The sequence below is a fragment of the Macrosteles quadrilineatus genome, unplaced genomic scaffold (genome assembly GCF_028750875.1).
Source record: "Macrosteles quadrilineatus isolate MER2022 unplaced genomic scaffold, UCM_ALF_1.0 Scaffold_1__1_contigs__length_201487025, whole genome shotgun sequence".
Lineage (NCBI taxonomy): Eukaryota > Metazoa > Arthropoda > Insecta > Hemiptera > Cicadellidae > Macrosteles > Macrosteles quadrilineatus.
This window is the reverse complement of record NW_026542594.1, coordinates 166,591,818-166,613,540: the sequence shown is the minus strand read 5'-3', so window position 1 is coordinate 166,613,540 and position 21,723 is coordinate 166,591,818. Positions and strand designations below refer to the sequence as shown.

The 21,723-nt window shown below is 35.6% G+C and overlaps 1 protein-coding gene across 3 annotated transcripts in view; it reads left to right on the top strand.

Annotated features, from left to right (window-relative positions):
* The window catches only part of LOC128989188 (metabotropic glutamate receptor 4), a 45,240-nt gene that overhangs the window by 9,352 nt on the left and 14,165 nt on the right, over positions 1 to 21,723 (top strand). For all 3 annotated transcript variants that reach the window (XM_054411070.1, XM_054411061.1, XM_054411065.1), the window contains exon 2: positions 12,792 to 13,027. In XM_054411070.1, the coding sequence (XP_054267045.1) occupies positions 12,812 to 13,027 (216 nt within the window). In that variant the 5' untranslated portion in view covers positions 12,792 to 12,811. The remainder of the gene's footprint in view (positions 1 to 12,791; positions 13,028 to 21,723) is intronic.

The following is a 21,723-nucleotide window of genomic DNA, read 5'->3' as shown; positions in this document are numbered from 1 at the left end:
TAAACATAAAGATTTCAATATATGTTTAAACAATGTTTAATGGCTGTTAGGTCACTTAACTATGGCAGTCTCTTTGAGTACAAATCTGGCTGTAGCACAACAGCTGGTTCAAATCAGTGGGATGTCCACTAATAGTGCTCGTGATCACGAAACACATGCAGCTACTAAACGAGATGTTTAATCATGTCTAGTAGCACAGACAAAGGAAACTCACGTAGATAATCTCGTCTGATATAAGACCCAAGGAGTGCCATCATGAATGATATTCAATGAAGTGAAAGTGGAGGATGCGTAGGCTTCATCTTGATACTTACTGGCTGAATGAGCAGCGCGCGTAACCGTGTCTTGTAAACGATCCTTGGACTAGTAAAGTGTGTACATTACACAAACCGTTCCTGGCTGACCTGTTACTGTTTTGTATCATCAAGTTTATCTATACATTGCAGGGTAGTTGATTGTATATTGCTAGCCTAAGAAGGTTACCAGGTCAAGGAACGTAAGACTTTTATTGGTAGCTCATAGCTGTACCAAGCGCTCTTGATTGTTCTGATTTTATAGAATGGCCCTGGCAAAATGAACTGACTCATCTCAAACAGCCAAAAAGCCGTTTAACACTCGTCTTTGCTCTAAAATACACACCCTAATGTGTTTGCACAATACAAACATCATTTTTACATAGTTTAAAAACATTTCTTTTACAACTTACCACTTAGGAGACAGATTCTTAACTTCGATGTTTTAATAGTGTATGATTAATCTATGACAGATTACAGTTTATTTGTTTATTTCAATTAAATATGCTCTTTTACTCTGAGGTGCATTGAATGGAGATGATCCTGTCTGACAGTTCTACCATTGTGAATAATGCTTGTGTCGTTTGATAAAAATACTGACTTTTAATACTTCAAATAGACATCCCACTATGGACCATAAAAAGAGTATTTCTCCTCCAAGATAACATATTTGTATGAATATGTCGTAGAGTATCTACTAATAAAGTTACATCATTCTCCCCCCTCACAGGATAGTTTACAGGAACGTAGAAGATGTTATAGAATAATTTGCGCATTGGGATTGGCCAAGAAGTTGTTGCATAAAATAGTAAACCTTGATTTTTAATAGCACTTTTTTGATTGGTCGATAGAACCAAGCTTTTGGCGAAACTGTAATATACTTATTGGCAGTGTATCTTCAGTCACAGGTAAAACTCAACATGAAGTTGTTTCTTCAAAGTTCGATTTGATGGGAGATAAGGAATAAACAACACTTTTTTGAGAAGATTTCACACATTACATTTAAATCAAACGGAATATGAATGATTGTTCAACAGGTATAATGCAGTAGTATAAAACTAAGGTTAACTTGAACACTCATTAAACCGTTGTACAACAATGTCGATGAGATTTAATGCCAAACGTACGTGATGTGTTAACGTACGCACATGCGCACGCGTGTGCTCGCTCTCGTCAATGTTTATGCATGCCACGCAAGCTCCAGTACTTCCTCATGTGGCTTTACAATCCGTGCGATGACGTTTTCTGTTTTCGTTCCGAGTTAGTAACTTGGCCGACCCGCTAACCCACATTATGTGTTGTGACTTGCTATGGAAAATAGCGCACTCTTTTAAAAATCCGGTTTGCCGTGTAGTTCCCTAGATGATTTTATGAAGTCAAGTATTAATTTCTCAAGCAATTTATTTGAACAGTAATGTTTTTTTACCATACTAATTTTGCAGGGTTTTTTCAATTCACCTTTTTTTAGATGTCGTGTGGCTTTTATTTTGCGATATTCATATACTATCAGTTACAGTTCGCACTGATAAGGAAGAGTTTTTATTTTTAGCTTTCTCGTACATGTAATGTTGGGCCCGATATATTATCATGTCAGTTTGTATATTATTTTCATATTTTCTTGATATTTTCTTGGATATTTTATTTATTGGATATTTATTTTTTTGGGTATTTTCTTTTGTAAACAATCTAGTAATTCTAGTTATCTGTAGATTGGCTACTTGCAGCACAGATGAATAAATAAATAAAGCACTAAATGTTAGAAAGAATTAAAGTGGTCAATAACCGCCATAGGTGCATTACCTCTGTTGTTCACGGTTGTATTCCATTTACTGCCATCAGTACTATTCGCATTAATTGCTTATCAGTAATAGCGGTTCTCCAGGTATTAAGAAGCTATTAACTTAAGGCGTGCGTGCAGCATATAACAGTCAGATGATATTATAAAAGTTATGTCGTGCCTTTCAGAGGCCATTAGCCGGTCTTGAACTGTTCGCATGCTAAGCCAGATGCATTCTGCAGGGATAAATGACCTTATAACATTATTAGTTTTGACAGTTTTCTTATCATTCACCTACACATAAGCACATATACACCAAATGCTATTCTTATCAGTACAGCTTAAGAAGATTTTTACAGAAATATTTACTATGTAGAAATATTGTATTGCCCACTATGTAGAATTATCATTTCTAAAAGTACGCGGAATTTTGGCTTCTACCTGATAGACTAAGAAGTAGTAAATTTTATGGCCTGGCCTTGGGAAAAATAACATCTAATGATTGAGTAGTTTCTGGAAATGTCACTATCAAGTTGTACGCTCTCTAGCAGACACCAAGTTAAGCAGATTATGATATACTCTTTTTGCTGTTTAGCCAAACCACATCTTCTGTGAATTCTGCTTAAGGAGGACTTGAACTCGTCAACTCCCACATTCTCATGCAATTTCGTCTCACTCCTCTAAATTCAAACTCGCAAACATTCCAGAAGCAGATCTGACCATGAATAGGGCATCCTTTGATAACGTTAAAAAACATAATGTTGTTCTTCGTTTAAAATTCTGTATTGTGTTTTTGCATACAACTTCCACAACGGTCAGTTCGTTAAAAAATATAATAGAACTATATTTATTTAGTTGTGTTCTTGCTTAAGCCTTAGAACCTATTTACTATTCCATCCTTCTTTCGTTCACTAAATGCCACTTCAGTAAACGAAGCGTATAACTGACCATATATTCAAATAGAAATACTTGTGAAAAGTAATTCCTAAATACCCTATCACGAAATAAACTGTTGGGGTCGTAATCATAAGCAAATTACGTCACCATCCCAAATATATACAAAACTATAACGTTGTTTGGACGTTTTTTTGACAGTTCCAATTATATATTAATAAATGTTTCCTATTGGGCCTTTGAAGTGATTTGTTTACGTTTATCATCCGTACGGTTTTCTATTGTAATCTCTGGACCCAATAATGATATTCTTATATTTCACTCTAGTTTGGAATTGAATTCCATTGGTGTATGCTGCTGTACCTTACGCCGTAGGAATGAACTGGAATACCTTCCTAAATTTAAGGTTTGGTAAAGAAAGTATATATTACCCCGAGCTCAAACTGGGCCACCTTTTCAGCTAGGTAGACAGAATTTCAAGCAGAAATATCCCGAGCGACCAAAATCGTTTCTTAATAAACTGTAATCAATTTTTCTAATCCAACGCTAAATTAGCCACTGAGGTTGTCAACATTTTCAAACTGACTAACAAGTTGTCTAGTGCATGATCTAGGATTGGCGAGTGTACAAAAGTTGTCAAATTCGCACCCGCATCTTGTTATGGATTGTCCCGCACGTACTCGCCAATCTCGCAACACCATATTGTCCAGTTCTGTTGGTCACTCTAGTTGTTGATGTTACCTCACTTTACACTCCCGCCTTTGTCACGAGTGATTGCACGTATTGTGGGACGACCTTGGATCATGTCCACTCACAAGACGGGACTACCACAAGGACGTAGCTTCGCACCTCTTCTATTTTTCATTTTGCCTTGATTCTTGATGGGCTCACGTTCAATAGTATTATTTTTATGGGTGACAAACGCTTCTATACAAGGATTTGTATTGTGCGGACAAGGATTTTTCTCACGAATGTGAACCGTGAAGTAATTATTGTTCTACATAATATATCCTTGAATGTTCATATGAGGAGATTTTAAAAATGGCGTTTCAATATTTCAATTCATACGCTTGATTAACATCATACACAAGTTGTTGAAAAACTTATTCGTTTCAGTTCACACTTTTATAGAATAGGTACTCACCCAATAGAATGCCTACTGGATTATGGTAAGCCATTTTGGTTTGTGTAACTATTTTGTGTATATTTTTGGTAGACACGTTCTATTGCTAATAGTTAAGAACAAGGACCGACTGAAATGGTGAACAGTTCTTTATCAGAAAAGCTGAAACTATAGGCCACGCATTTAACAATACTTATGGTTTAAATTCCTCTAACACTTGCTAAAAGCCTAGCATTTATTGTTTTACTTCTTCGAGCGTCGTCCCGCTCCAGTTAACATCTGGTGTTGTCGTCCCAAACAGCTGATTCCTCAGCTGATTTTCCCGTCATCAGCTGGCTCTAACAGCCAGAACGTTTGTCAACATTACAAGCAGTCTAGTCTTGACGCCCCAGTTCATATTCTGCTTATTGAGTTTCATCTTCATCTCTTCTTGATTTCTCTTTCAGTTTCACCTTCTGTTTTGTCACAGTTTTACGCGTTTTCGTGGTTTAGTTCCCAAGGCATGTTCTGGTTCACCAATGCAGCCTCAAAATGATTGTAATTCAAAAATTTCGTATTTATTGTTTTGAAATTTTCTTTGATTAATTTATTGTTTCTTTAAACCAATTTTTTTGGAAAAATTAAATGAATTGAATAAAACTTTGAAAAGTGCGATTAAAATATTAGTTGGCCTACACACAATAATGTACAGTATGGGTTTGATCAGCAAAGATACAAATCTTATCCCAGAACTCCCTACTAACTATAACATTCTGGAATAAGAACTTGTGTTCAAATTTTGCAAAATGTTAAACCCAGAGTTTCTTAAATAACTCGATAATTTGTTTAAACCGTCATAACACATCAAACTAAATGAGAAGTCAAAACTCATGACTCTAAAAACACCTTTTCTAGAATCAATGGTAAACATAGTTTATGTACAGGTACAAGATACGATAACAGGTTTGAAAAACTATGAAAATCAATTGAACGCAGCTATACAGTATACGGAGGACACAGAATAAACACCAGAAATCAGGTCGGGATTTTATTAGTTTTTCTGTCATGTTCGCTTTGATGGTTTCATTTAAACTTTTGGTACAGAAATTTCGGCTCTTGATACTCAAAGAAAATTAAAAAGGACAAAACTTCAGTGTTTACATAACTACAGACTTTAAACATAACTTTACTAGACAAAAGCAACGGCAAACGCAGCTTAAACAATGACGGGGTTTTCAAACCTATAAAGATAAGTTGGGCGAAGTCGTGTAGACAACGGTTAACAAAGAACGTAAAATAAACTTCAGAGATTATAGCGTGGGAGGGACGTCGCGTGATCAGATCTTGGAACATCGATATTTGTCATCCTTCCTACAACATTGATGTACAGTATCTTCTACAATATTGATGGATTAATAAAGATGGACACCATTACCTTGTTAAATTGTTTTAAGCTGATTTCTTATCATTAGAAAATAACACTGATGAATTCGGTTCGCGATCTCCAGTGTTATCGATATTAGCAACAAATTAAATGTTGATTTTAGTAGGATTTGTGTTAGAATTTTAACAGTGTTTTTTTTTTATATTAAGAAAAATGGGAGTTAAAATAAATTGAGTAGCAAGCTAGTTTTCAGTCCAAAGTCATTATTGCAGCAAATAACAATAGGTATTAAGTTTATAATTGTTTAATGAAATCCATAAATTAAGCCAAGCAGGAATTAAAATAGAAATGCTTATTAGTTTATTGAATAATAATGTATAAAATGATTAAATAATTGTATGACTAGACCTGAAGATACACAATACAGCAACAGTACGACGCATATCTTCTTTACAGTCTTTGCATGCAGTGCAAACTATTTGTGTAAAAAGCAGGAGCACCAAATGTTTAATAATAAATGCCAAAAGAGGGATGTAAAATGCAGTACTAAACAGCACACACGCACTAGAAGCCTAAACTTGTACTCAGTCTCGGGGACATTTTTCCTTGCTTAAGAGAAGAATTTTATTTACGACTTTTAAGACAACATACTCAATGATAGTAGGACGGGGACACACTCAGTCCTCGCATACCAAAATAGGTCAAGGATTTTCTGGTAAGTTTTAAGCCTGGGACCCTCTGACCATCTTCCAGACTCAGTAGACTGATTTGGGCTCTGAAGCATAAAGTTATGACATCACCAATTACTAAATTGTCATTCATGATTACAGGGACGTGAACCCAATTTTCCGGATATAACCCCCTTGGGGTAGCGGATTTCTACCCCCGGATATTTACCCCCATGAAAAAACGCCTACGTCATTTTGACGTCACGAGGGGCGGGGCCTATACACGGTCGAGAAACAGCACGCGACTGGAAATTTACCCCCAATATATTATTAAATAATCAACATGTAATTGTTTGATTATAAAGTGATTTGCCATAGCACGGAAATCTACCCCCGGATATCTACCCCCAGACATTTACCCCCGGATATCTACCCCCGGACATCTACCCCCGGATATCTACCCCCGGAAATCTACCCCCGGACATCTACCCCCAGACATCTACCCCCGGACATCTACCCCCGGACATCTACCCCCGGACATCTACCCCCAGACATCTACCCCCGGAAATCAACGGCTCTTCGGTTAAGCATTGTCTTGTAATATCCAGTATACAGCATGCGATATGTCATTGTCTTGTTTAACATTATCTATCTTCCTAATTCAATAAGCTGTAACAATCCTTTTTCACCCGACCTACTTCGCCGATTGTTACGATTGAGGTGTCATTTTAAAGCTTAAGATCTTGCGCAGAGCAAAATGGTAATTAAAAAGGATACTTTGAATAGGGCTTCAAAAGGTTGACCCCTAAAGCCCCGTGTACACGAGGCTAGTACTAGCAGCTAGTTGATTAGCGCTAGTAAATTCGCTTCGTGTAAACGGTCTACTAGCGTAAAAATTTACTAGCGCGCTAGCATTTTACTCGCTGCTAGTCGTTTTGAACATGTTTGATATTACTAGCGCTAATAAGTGGTGGGGGTGGTCACGTGACCACTAGCGCTAGCGAACTAGCGCGGTACTAGCGGAGCATTTGCACTTCTGCTAGTGCTAATTGCCACTCGCCATACGCCAGTGATCACAGTATCATTTTTCTTAATCAGTGGAGTGATTAGTTTCAACAGTTCTTCAAACTTTAAAGCATTCATTCTCAAAAACTTAAAGTACTCTGGTCTCCCAACGCCAGTTCTCTTAAAAGAGTATTGGACGCACCAAGAAATTCTCGCCTCATAATCCAATTTCGAACCCACACAGATTAAGTTCATGTTAACACAACTCTTGTACACCAATTCTTAAAATTTAAAGGAAACAGAAGACATTTTGTGCCAAACTGAAATGACTATTGCGACCAATGAACACTTCACTTCTACATGACTAGCGCTAATAATAAGCGCTAATAACTAGCCACGTGTAGATGGGAATTTTCGCGCTAGTGTGCCCAGCTAGTGCTAGCTGCGAATACTAGCTGCTAGTAAACTAGCTACGTGTACACGGGGCTTAAGCCTTTGATTAATTCCTAGAAGGTGCTTCCAATGGTTGACCAACTTTCACACTATACAGTAACAGTTTTAAAGGTGAAATGTGAGCAGATTACTAATCAGTTCAATTTTTAAGTCAGGTTGAAAACCAGAATAGATCGTCTGCAACTGTAAACAAGAGATGGCACACTACCCCAAAACGACTTTTCGTTCTCAATTGGCCTCTATCAATAACCTGTGTTGCCTGTACAGCGAGGCATTTTGAGAAGGAGAAAACCGGCCGGACGAATGCTTTAGGTTTATCAATAACGAAGATAAATATGGGTTTAGTTACACCATAGACTAACCAACGTTACACACTGGTAATCTTTGAGTTGGCTCATTTAAACTCATTTTAAATATTCATTGTTATTCATTTTGAAATAGCTCCTTTAATACTTCGAAATTGCTCGAATTCGAGCAACATGTACACTAGTTACATATTATTGCACTTACGATTTATTTGATACGTTTATTTACGTGAGTCACAACGTTTTTAATCTTACTTGGTTTTTGATATTATTACAAAACGTGATCGAAAATGGTTGCAGTATTTGTAAACAAAATGTAATAACAAATTTCCAGTGACAGCTAGAAAAAATCATCTTTATCCAGCTTTTCACCTTTCACAGCTGTTCGTTATTTCATTGATGTCGTATTCTCCAAACAAATTATTAGTATCCTTATATATAATACGTGAAGGCGATTTCTACAAAACACTACTCCTCCGTTAATAATGGACGGATTTTTACAAACGACGTGTCAAAATAAAGTATTTTTTGTGTAGACGCCCCCTTTCACAAATTCCTGTAATAAAAATCCTCGGGCTTTGCCCCACAGGCCATCAAAGTTGGAGTTTCTCCCATAAGATTAACATGGGGGATTCTAAATATTTAATTGGAAACTTTGTCCCCACTAATTTGAGAGAACGGCTGGGCGTAGAAACTTGTTTCATAAATTACTGGTAAACATTAGGAGTAGCCTAAACTTGACAAAAATGCAAAAAATTGGGGGTTTGAACAAAATTTATTTTAATCCAAAAGTAGTGAGGCCATATTTTAATGGCTTAAGTTACTCGTGTCAACCACCGAATCCAAAGACTATTTAAATCGAATCACGATCGATGCTCTAGTTTTTGAGAAGAAGGCCACGTAAAATGCCTTCTGGGCCTTGACAGACAAGACAGAAATTGAGATAAAGACTTGTTATGGCTTCTTTAATGTATGAAACGTAAAAATGAACAAAAAATATATAATTTTAAGCAATGTTCATACTAAACTCTAATTTCATTAAAATAAATTCGTAAAACCAAAAGAAACATGAGGTAAAAATACCTTCCCTATCCCGAAATATCCAATTTTATTCTTTTACATTATTCTCCGTTATTTCACAACCAGCATTGACAACCAGAACCAATCATAAAATATGTTTATGTTTTATTTTTTACGGTTAATTATTTGTGTAAAGAACTAGACTTTTTAGCCAATGTAAAACTCCGGATAGTGTCTACGACATAGGGATTATGCTATTTCGTATTACTAGGAGGTAATTGATAGTGAAAAAATTATAATTCATTAATAAACCTGTGGCAGGCTTTTTATCAACATTTAATTGCATTTTTACCACTAGTAGTCAGAAAATAACCTCCTTCAGTGATATGTTTTAAATTTCACGATCTGCGCCCGTACATGTGCCGTTAGCTATGAGTGTATGTGAAAATTGGTTAACCATTTAAATCACTGTCTGAAAATAAATCAAATGCTTATGGGTTAAACTTTTGGAGCCCTTTATCAAAATATCCTTTTTAATTACCATTTGCGTTGCACTGAATCTTAAGCTTAAAAATGACACCTAAATCAGTTACAGCTTAATGAATTGGGAAGATAGATGACATTAAACAAGACAACGACATATCACATGCTTAATATTAGATACTAGTTAACCACCCGTGCTCCGCCACGGGAATATTGTCAGCAATAAAAGAAATAATAATTAACAAATACTGTTTAGCTTTGTATTTTATTTAGGGGTTGTTTAATTTTTACATGAAATAGAACTGATAGTTTGCCTGTATAAACTATTTCATGTTAATCAAACCGATATATTATTTTAACCAAATGAATGTTTTATATTAATTCGAGTTTCATTTGAAAAATAAATAGTATATGAACTGGGCAATGCTGATAACCTAATAAGCAGCTATTTATGATATTTAGATAATTTGTTCAAGTATAGTCCTATATTCGTCGTTTTTTTTCATTACATTTGTTGTATGGAATAAAGATAGTCACTTAGCCTACATGTAAATCACGCATCAGCAGTTGGTCACATTACACGAATCTTTGACCCATACTGTGAGTAAAAGCTGTGTTTACGTCGTATATATAACTTTGGTCATACTTTGTTCAATGTTAGAGGGTATTCATGGTCCAATTTGATGGAAAAGGAGTCGTGGATTTTAAAACTATGTAGACTACCACTACCAGAAAGATGTTGATTCAAGTGAGACTTAGAACTGGCCATTTCAAATGCAGATTTGTATTATATTTTACTCAAATAGTTTTTTGTCTCTTTTGACCCTTAATACTTTTTTATAGTCGCTGTTGATAAGATTTTCCTTAAACTCAAAATGTTGATAAGGAGTTCATTATACCTTCCCCTTGTGACAACATAAGAAAAAAATATTTGTGTCCCAGTTAGTCTGTTCTGACTCAATCAAAATTCATAGATTTGCAGTACTGACAAATCCAATCTAACGACCCCAATTCAAAAAATTGGTATTTTTAGAAGGGACCTCCGGAGCACATTTAACACCATCACTGCTCTTTACCTTTTTAGTTCGATGGTTCTCTACATTTTTTTTCGTTCTGTATGTCTCTTTACGCCCGGTTAATGATTACCTTTTCTTTTTCTTTTTGTACTTTTCACATCCTGGGGTTAATGATAAAGTTGTGTAACGCTATAATGACCCGAGTCAACATTGCCAAACATCAAGTCAGATACTTCTTCGCCAGAACCGAAATCGTAAGTCACAGTTTCTCAAGCAACTTCCCTGTGTAGGCCTACTCGAAAAAATATAGTTAGGGTATAGTTCACTGATAAATTGTAGTTCCAAATATCCCAGCGTACTCGCCATCTCGAGAAGGTAAAATTTGGATGTCGAACACCGATCTTGAGTAAGATGAATCACTTACGATAAAATGTTTGTATGTTTACCAATCATTAGCAATTATCTGTACAACTTGCAAGCGGATTTCACTATGATTGTTCTGGTGGCTATAGAGAATAAATTATATTGATCAAAACAATAAGTTTCCGTCCCCTTATATGGGTACTATTTCACATTCCATACTCAAACTTAAACTCAATTATCACGTTCCTTCAGATCACTTTGCAGGAAAACTAAAACATTTCTGTGTCCCAGTTAGTCTGTTCTGACTCGAAATTCATAGATTTGAAGTAGTGACAAATCCAATCTAACGACCCCAATTCAAAAGAGTTTTTTTTTGTAGGGACTCCCAGAGCACATTTTACACCAACATCGCTCTTTATCTTTTTAGTTCGATGGTTCTCTACAATTTTTTTCGTTCGGTATGTCTCTTTAGGCCCGGTTAATGATTACCTTTTCTTTTTCTTTTTGTACTTTTCACACCCTGGGGTTAATGATAAAGTTTTATAACGCTATAATGACCCGAGTCAACATTACCATTAAACATCAAGTCACATACTTCTTCGCCAGAACCGAATGGTAAGTCACAGTTTCTCAAGCAACTTCCCTGTGTACTTGAAAAAAAATTCACTGATATATTGTAGTTCCACGTATCCCAGCGTACTCGCCATCTTGAGAAGGTAAAGTTTGGTACCACTGAACGTCTAACACTGATCTTGAGTAAGATTCGTCACCTACTATAAAATGTTTGTATGTTTCCCACTCATTAGCAATTATATGTACAACTTGCAAGCGGATTTCCCCATGATTATTCTGGTGGGCGTAGAGAATAAATTATATTGATCAAAACAATAAGTTTCCGTTCCCTACTATTGGTATTATTTCACATTCCATACTCAAACTTAAACTCAATTACCATTTTCCTTCAGATCACTTTGCAGGAAAACAAAAACATTTAAAAAATAAGTTAACAAATACACTTTCCTTGATCAAAATCGTGTGTTTATAAACAGAAACTCCAAGTTTAATAATTGCATACTGAAAGTGAGGTTATAAAAATAATAACAAATGTCTGACAAACATTAAAACAGCTGACGAATAATTTATAAACTGTGTATTAAATTCTTCAATAAGAATTGTATTGACTCGACCTTTAAAGGGCTGTAGGTCGTAGCCCTTAGAAAAAACGTAAATTCTAAGGAAGTTCGGCAAATCTACACACTATCCCCTTTAATTTGAGACATAAATCTTGTAGATCGGTCCAGTAATTACTGAGAAAACAGTGTTACAACTGTGTATTAAATATATAGATTAGAGGGTAATCATTAAACGAAGAGCCATTGATTATTTTTATAAACCAATTACTAAAATCAACTACAACAGTGAATATTGGCTGATATGTAGTGTAGCACAGGGGGTAAATTTCCGGGGGTCGGAAATAAATAATTCCGGGGTCGGACATTTATGATTTGACCACTGGGGGTATAATTCTGGGGGTAGATTTCCGGGGGTAGATATCCGGGGGAAGATGTCTGGGGGTAAATGTCCGGGGGTAGATGTCCGGGGGTAGATGTCTGGGGGTAGATGTCCGGGGGTAGATGTCTGGGGTAAATTTCCGGGGGTAGATGTCTGGGGGTAAATGTCCGGGGGTAGATGTCCGGGGGTAGATGTCCGGGGGTGGATGTCTGGGGGTAGATTTCCGGGGGTAAAGTTCCGGTGTCAGGTTTATTAGCATTTTGATTAATTGCAACTGTTAAGTAAACCGTGAAATTCGAGTTGATTGAATATATAATAATTTATCCATCCTAAAAGTTCGCGGCCGGAAATCTACCCCCATACATGTGACGTCAAAGTGACGTAGGCGTTTTTTCATGGGGGTAAATATCCGGGGGTAGAAATCCGGCGACCCACCCCCTTTTAACTTCGTTCCCTTTTAACTTTGACATCAGACTGTGTATGACTCCCTTGCTGAGTTTTACCCTTATGTTCCAGATGACGACTACGGCAGTGAGATGATGATGGGGAGCCTGGAGGGGGCGATGAACGCCTCCCAGGGGCGGCTGGAGCTGACGACCGAGTACTTCTTGGTGCCCACCCCCCTCAGCAGCCCTGCGTCCTCGGACCCACCCCCTCTGCCCCCCGCCACGGGGTATCTGCGGAGGGACATGTGGGTGGCGCCGCTCCTCATCTTCTCATCCCTTACCATGATACTCATCGCCCTCTTTGAGGTTAGTTTTGGAAACTCAGAAAAAATCTAAAAGGGTGTGTATATTTGTAACAGAAAAACAGATAGACGTTTGGGCATGAACTGTGGGACAGATTTAGAGCAGTTTAATGGATGTACTCAGTGGTGGTGGTAAGGTTACTTTTAGAAACTCATAAAATACAAAAACGGTGTGTTCATTTTCAGCAGAAAAAAACAGATAGACGTTTGGGTATTAACTGTGGGACGGATTTGAGTTTAAGGTATGCATCCAGTGGCGGTGGTTAGGCTAGTTTTTGAAACTCATAAAATACGAAAAGGGTAGACTTTTATAAAAAATCATATAGACTTTTAGGTATGAACTGTGTGGCAGATTCACATGAGTTTAAGGGTTGTACCCAGTTGCAGTGGTAAGGTGTCCACAGACCCTCTGGGTCAAAGAGTTAAAATCGGGAGGGAGAGTTTGTAAGCAAATATTATTTTTGAATTGTGAATGGTTGCGCTTTCTAAACATTATTAATAGGTAGTATATTCGTTGTAGTTGTTTACTAAAGAAGGACCATCACTAACTACCGAGGATAACGTCATTCTAAGTTGTCTTGTTTATGCAGAGTTTAAAACAACGCAGTTGGACACACTTTGAATGTTTATTGAAATCTATATAAATAAAATTAGAGTTTTGTCTGTACATTGCTCAGAATCATAAATTTTTAGGTTATTTTTACGTTTTATACATTAAAGAAGCCGAAACAAGTCTCATCTAAATTGCTGTCTGTCTGTCTGTCTGTCTGTCTGTAACACTCAAGATGGCATTTTACGCAATCTTCTCCAGGAAAACGAGAGTACCTATCAAGATCCAAGTCATTTTAATGTATTCACTGAATTGGCGAGAGTGTCTTTAGCCATTAAAATATGACCTCACTACTTTGAAAATAAAATTAAGGACGTTCAAAAATGCAATTTTGTGCGATTTTTGTCAAGTTTTCGTCTAATTTTTATCACATAATCATCTATGAAATAACGAACAGCTGTTCGGATCAAGATTATTTTATCTAGCTGTAACTGATATGTTTACAAATGTTGTTTACAAATACCGCAACCATTTCCGATCACGTTTGAAGGCAAATCCCATCCAAGTGAGATTAAAAACGTTTTTCTTACATACTGTAAAGGATTTAATTAATCGCAAGTGGAATAATATAGTAACCGTAAATTACATTAAATAACTAGGCATCATCTAGGTCAGGAACCAGAGATTCTTTGTGTATAAAGTTGTTCTGGAGTTTTGATAACCAGAAAGAAGACATTGAATCACTGTTGTATAGGGCTGGGAAACTTAAATTTATTAATGATCGTCGCCAATAGCTTAGAAACAAGGTTCCACTCATTGACGGCGCTTCAATGGTGGTTGTGTAAAGTGTAAAGTAAAAAATCAAAACTGCAGTGGGTGATTGTAACAGAGGTTTTAACTGACTATGATAAGAACCCCATGCGTAGAACGGGCACACAGCTAGTTGTAAATGAAAAACTAATGAGTGAGCCGAGTTTTCGGCGTTTATTGGTGAGATCGGTCACCAAGAGGTCAAGAAGATCAGGTAATGTAAACAAACAACGTGTCGTTGTAGATTACATTGTCGCAATCTTAAAATCGTACCTATTTAAGCTTTATATCAAAGAGATACGAAAGGTCTGTAAAGGAAAGGTATAAAAAAGAAGTGCGATTTTTATACTTTTAGATCATTACAATCTGGACCTTAAGAAAAGTTAAATCAGTCATGTAAAACATTCATCCATTAGTAATAAAAACTGAACCAAAAGGATACAAAATAAAAGTCTTAAGGTTACATGTTGGTGGAGTTCCCATCTGAAATATACGTGCAAAACATACATAAATCAACATGTTCTCTAATCAAATTCAGTGTTTATTTGAAACACCCGATTTTATATGTGATGAAATTCACAAGTTGGTATGCTGGATTTAGCTCTTGGTCACAAGGATATTCCAATAGGACAATTTGAGACATTTTATAAAAATTTAATAGAATTTTTGGGTAACAGACTTGGTTGTTTTAAGATGGCCACTCAAGAATTCAAGATTAGAGACCTAGAATTTTTACTGGAATGCAAATTGTGCCTCTTTTGGTCGCTATCTCTTGGACTAGACCGAGTGTACTTTATCCTTATGTGTATATATTATTTTGATTGACTAGAAAAGCGGCACATGCCTAATTAAACATCTGCAGCCAATAATAGATGTTCCTGTGTAGTAGCCTATTTTATGAGACACTTTTTAAAGTGTATGTTTACCAAACTATCTCTTAGTGGACCTTTACAAATACTCTTTAAAATAGAATTTTTTGGATAGAGGTTCTATTCACGCACTTACTTGTTTAATCTCATCAAGTCTAACCCTTGATTTTATTTTCGGATGTTTCTAGAATTACATCCAAAGGCAACAAGTACAGTATTACCTTCAGTATCCATTAGACAAAGGTATTACTAAAAAAACATTCAAGGATTCTCAAACTAAACAGAAGAAAGTGTAAAGTTTAGAAACTCTTTACTCGAACAATTCAATTCGACGTTACAATTAAATGCGGATCACGTTCAAATTCAAGACCGCACACACAGAGCAATAATTGATCTGTCAAGGATAATTAATTAGGTCACTGGTTCGCGCGATTCTCCTTCCTCTATGGTCCGGATCCGCGAAATCGTTACTCTCTGTCCGCACTCCGTACAGAGCACTTCCTTTATTTGGACGATCGTTTCTGCTTCCTCCTCATTGGTGTAAAGACAGCGCCGACATGAGAATGTGTTGTTGGTAGTTTCCTCAGTTTGTAATTGGACGAGTTAGCAAGCGTTTATGTGTATTGTTAGTCAGCTGAGATTATTTCGCTATTGCAACCTTTTCTATTAAAATTTCAGAGTATTAATTTGTGTGGCTGAATTGAGTGGAGTTAATTGACAAATCCTGAAGGAAGAAACCCTCCTGAAAATTTAAGACTTACAGTTTCAAAATTTAGAAATTTCCAACAAGAGTAGATTTGAAAATTAACTTTTGAGTTGTAAACTACAGTACCATACTAGTATAGTTAAAAAGGATACATAGAAAATGAATAGATCATACTTTATCAATATTCATGACTTTGTTTTATGAATAGAGTAAGCACTTACACAGTCTTATGATTGCGATTAAAAATATAATGAAAATGGTCCAATTCTTTTCAAGCCACGATCACTACATTGTGGTGTGAAAAAAATTGGACTGTGATTAAAACAACGGATGCAATCCTTTATCCCGATATAACTGTACGAAATCTAGATTTGCATTTAAAAAGTAAATTCTGAACGTTTTAATAATGTATAATAAGACTAAACGATCGAACACTTTACAGTAAACTAAACTAAACTTTTTTTCTTCTACTTAAACTAAACAAAAGAATTAGGCAAATACTTCAGTAATACCAGTCGTTTAAGTCTCTAATGGTATTATATAGACCTACCACATAATTAGATTGTTGGGCTTTAAAAAATTGCCGTCCTCAACATACTCAAATTTATCGCATAAGTATTGTATTTTACAGTTAATTAACCAAATAAACGACACCATTAACTACAGTAATTTTATTAAGTTTTCCAAGTAAATTCGATTTAATTCTTGTCCTAAATTTGTATATACCCGTAAAAATTCCCAGCAACTTTAAATAAAATTCACTTCTTTGTTACGTGTCATATTAATACCAAACTGGGTTTTTGTTTGATTTATGATAATTTGACGTTTTTCATACTTGACGCTGATACGCTGATTTGACTCAATTGTTCTCAGTCGTTCATGTACCCGTAAAAATTCCCAGCAACTTTAAATAAAATTCACTTCTTTGTTACGTGTCATATTAATACCAAACTGGGTTTTTGTTTGATTTATGATAATTTGACGTTTTTCATACTTGACGCTGATACGCTGATTTGACTCAATTGTCAAATCAAATATAACTTTGATGAGTATGCAATTGACTCCATTAGAAACATTATTTTATTTTTGTTATTGTTTTGTTATTATTATTATTTTTGCAGAGGTTAACCATTAGGACCAAAATTAGCCTCAATAAAGAATGAGTTTTGTTCAATTTACTCTGGTCGTACTGTTAATACTAGTACTAAGGGTACTAGTATTAATACCCTGAGGGACCAAACGTTTTATTTGATCCATTTTTTCCTCCAGGATTAACCTATATAATTTAGGTAGTAGTGTACACTTTGTTGTCATTTCCACTGTCTAACATAATTGGTCTATTTCAAGTCATCTTCATCTAACAAGAAAAGCTTCAGTTTCATTACTCCGAAATCTAAGCGTGATAATTTTCAATCGACTTTGGTCCCCAATTAAGATGGAGGTTCCCCGACAATCCAGATGTAATCTTTTCCCCGAAACATTCTGGATTGTGGAACGGAGGAATTTCCGATGAACCTCCTGATACCTCAGCTGTGTGTATTTAATCCTTCTGCAGCTAGAGAATTGCTTCATCTAACAGCTGTCAGATTTAGTTGCGGATATTAAATTAGTTATTCATTGCTCCTAGTCAAGTCCTAGATGACAAAAATTACGAAAGCAGGTCCATTTGTTTGGATTATTATGAATTTCATTCGTTCGCGCTACGCTGCACTATTTCTCGACTTGAAAATCTTCTAGTTTTGTTGTTTTATTTAGTTTGTTTTATAACAGTTTGATGTGTGGTTTTACGATCAGTTCAGACACCTCAGAATTGATATCTCGTAAAATAAATGTAGTCTATCACCTGTATATTTTGATTAACAAACCATTAGGTTCGAAATCCATAAGTAGTCAAAAGTATTCGTAGCTAACACTTCTTTTGATCCTTGATTACTGAAGATCCTGATCTTCAGTAAGCGTGTTACATGAATGTTAGTTGCAGGTTTGACGTTTTTATCCTAAAAATAAAATATTTCTAAACCCAAACTATATCCAACAACAACTGTTTTACAATTTGAAATCTTTTCCAGTTGTTTTCGCCATTTGCAGCCACGTGATGACAGAAGAAGAGTTTATTTCACAGATTATCCAGTCCATTAGATATTCCGCCTGATGATTTTATAATTTCAGGTTTTCGCGGTGAAACGTTTAAATTTATCGCATTTCACAGTGCCGCCAACCTTCCCTCGAGATAATTTCGCAAAGACACAGACATCAATCATCAACTCATTAGCGTCGGCCTTGGAGATTAGAGTTTATTTGTTGGCAACATTGCAAGACTAATTTGCCCAAATATTCCTGCTTCTACATGTATTTTATTTTGTTCGACTGAGGAATCTTGTCAACTGGTTTTGCTGTCAATCGTAAATTGAGATATGCTGAATCTGATTTATTAAAATCTCAAAGGAAATCTCTGTTTCAGAAATCTGACTGGTTGGATTAAGGATATTTCGTAAAGTTTTTTTTTGCTTACGTAAGTTCTTGATTCTTGTGTGAAACGGTTCATTTGATCGGCGAAATATAATAATTTACTACATCGTCTTTCGCTAAATTTTTAGTGACTAATTTTTACGTTTTCATTTTCAAGAGTTGTTAGCCTCCGGTTTACGTTTGAATATTTATAATGGTTTAAATACCTGCATTCAGTAATTGAGTAATCCAAACTGCTGCTTGTTGCAACTATAGTTACTTCTATGTTTTAATACCGATGGTCTGTACCTCAGGGATATTTTAATACTCAATACACATTAGCTTAAATGGCCACAATTAAGTTATAGTGCATGATTAAATATACATAGTGAAATTAGCATTCATAAATTTAATGATAAAGTCAGAAGAATTGCTAGAACATTTGTCTGACCCAGAGCATTCGACATTTTCAGAGCACTCCAATCACTAATTATCGTACAGTATATAAGTAATAATCGTATACAAATGGTAATTATGGTAGACACAAGTAAGTTAATTAGCACAAAACGATCACAATAATCGTCCACACCTTTGGAGTACGATAACTACTTGTGTGTAACTATCATCATATTTCAATGGATTTATCGTACTCGCAATGTATCTCACGTCAATGGCAATATTATCGTACACACCTTTGGAGTTTGATAACTTGTTTGTAATGATGTAACTATCATTGTGTTTCAATGGTAATAATTATCGTAGACAGAAGTTAAATCATCCCACATCGATGACAATAATTATCGTACACACTGTTGGAGTAAAATACTTTTCAGTAAGTACTTGTGTAACTATCATCGTATTGCAATGGTAATTATCGTAGATGCAGTTTATCTCAATGGAAATATCATCGTTCACCGTACACTTCTATGGAGTATGATAATTACTTATGAGCAATTATGTAAGTATCATTGTATTTCAATGGTAATTTTAGTGTACACAATTTAACTATCTCACACCTATCGTACTCATCTTTGGAATACGACAATAACCTGTATGTAATTATGTAACTATAATCGCGTTTTAATGTTAATTATCGTACACACAGCTTATCTCGCACCATGGCAGCATTATCATACACACCTTTGGAGTACGATAATTTCTTGTGAGCAATTATGTAATTACCATAGTTTTTTAATGGCAATTATCGTGGACACAACTTAATTATGGTATATCTAGCATCACGGTGCTCTGCAACCCGATGCACCAGTGTAGAATGCCACGGAGCATCCTCAAGGAAGGGGGGGGGGGCAAAACCGTGTACGACACCCGCGCCGGGGCCGGTTTGTAAGAGGATCCTTGGTAATCGGTCATACCGGAGGATTATAGCCCGGACACCTGTCGCATAGACCATTCATGTGTTCAGGACCTCACAAGTGTAGGCTACAACTTGTAGGGGTGAAAGTGTCTCATATATCCGAAACTAAACTGCATAGAAACTCGAGAGGAATTGGTGAGATTTGGGTAAAGAATGGGTGGATGCCCCGCTTTTGTATTATGCCACAAATTGACAAACACGTTTTTTATTACCGTTTAACATGTTCTTCGATGTTTTTGAAATTGCATTAGGCCATTTACTCATTGTGTATTAGGTATTCTCGACGATTATTCAACACCGAAGTCAGGTAAAAAGTAATTACCGCGGCTAGTTTGGTTGTTCGAAAACTTAATTAATTTATAAAGTCTGGAAACCTGCATTTGATAGTAAAAAGAGGATTTCGTTATAATAGCTCTTAATTAAGATGTTCTTCAACCAATGATTAGGCCTATAGCAATCAACTAAAATAGATTTTTTTCAAAACACTTATTATTGAGCTTTAGACTTGCTAGACTTGATTTTACTTGCTCTCAATAAAAAGTAAGGTTTTCCTTTTCCTAAGATTTCTAACTTTTTGTTTTGTTGTAATAAGCATTTAACCACATGATGACGTCATTATATTATATTTAACAAATTAGTGACAATATATTACAATACAATTTATACATTTTAAACTATTTTCATATACTTTTGACACATACACCCACAATATAATTAATTTACAGTTAATTACCTACAATACCTAACTAATTACGTCTATGGGTGACTGAACTCTCTAATTAATTGCCAATTAGCAGAGACGTCCTTGAGTATACTCTCGTTAAAAGTATGGGAACACGGAACGAAAGTGTTTTGTGGTTTAAAGTCACGCGTTTATGTAACCATACAATAGAGGAAGAATATTTGAGGACGCAATGAAAATGACAATGGCTGGAATAGACTTTGATCAACTTGACCAACAGTTGACAAGGAATATCCCAAAGTAATTGTCTATGGTAGTTAGATTTAAAATACTTTGGTGTTTGGTATTCCAATATGTTTTAGCAATATTTTAATAGGATTTTATTTTAGGAGTATGAAAAAACTGGCATTGCTAATAGTGTATATTGTTTTAAGATACTTCATGATCAGATTACAACACCAATCTTTTATCAATACAATTATCGAGTGATCGTGAAACAACGTGTAATACGTTCGGTCTTGCGCCGAAGCCGAAATGTGCATGTAACCGTACTTCACATTATGTTTTAGTACTGCACTATATAGTAAATAAATGTGTCGTTTTATTTATACTTTACAAAATTTTAAATCATTTAGATCACTTAAAAAAAAACTTCTCTATATCTTTGCAACCCCCAGATCTTGACCATATTCTCTGCGAAACAGCCTCAATCTTCAGATACCTAAGCATTCTACCAATTAAAAATAACATGTATATTATAACGGAATCCTGCTATTCATTGCTTTGCCGAATCATCTAAAAATTGAGTCAGACCCTGTGATAAAAAAAATCTCTTGGAAATTACTAATATCTAAATGCTACTACTACCTGCCCTTTATTGCTGACGGGCAGTCGTGGTCATAATGAGTGCATTTCCAAACAAAATGTAAAATGTAAATAGCTTATGGCATGTAGGATAAGGAGCTTTGTATATATTTTATGCAACTTATTACTGTAATTGACGTAACAACCAATGAATGTAACTTATGTAGATGTGGTCAAATACATTTCTTATGACTTATAACTTACTTAAACCATGGCTATTAAATGCACACACAATATTAAAAATTAGTATAATATGTACTAATATCACATACTATAAAGTTGGTTACTCTATGGATTATAAATTCTGAGAGTGAGCAGCGGTCAGTTTTGGCGCGAAAGTGAGGTGAATCATCTGGGAATCGCTATGCAGTTGCACCAGGTTGACCAACCTCACAA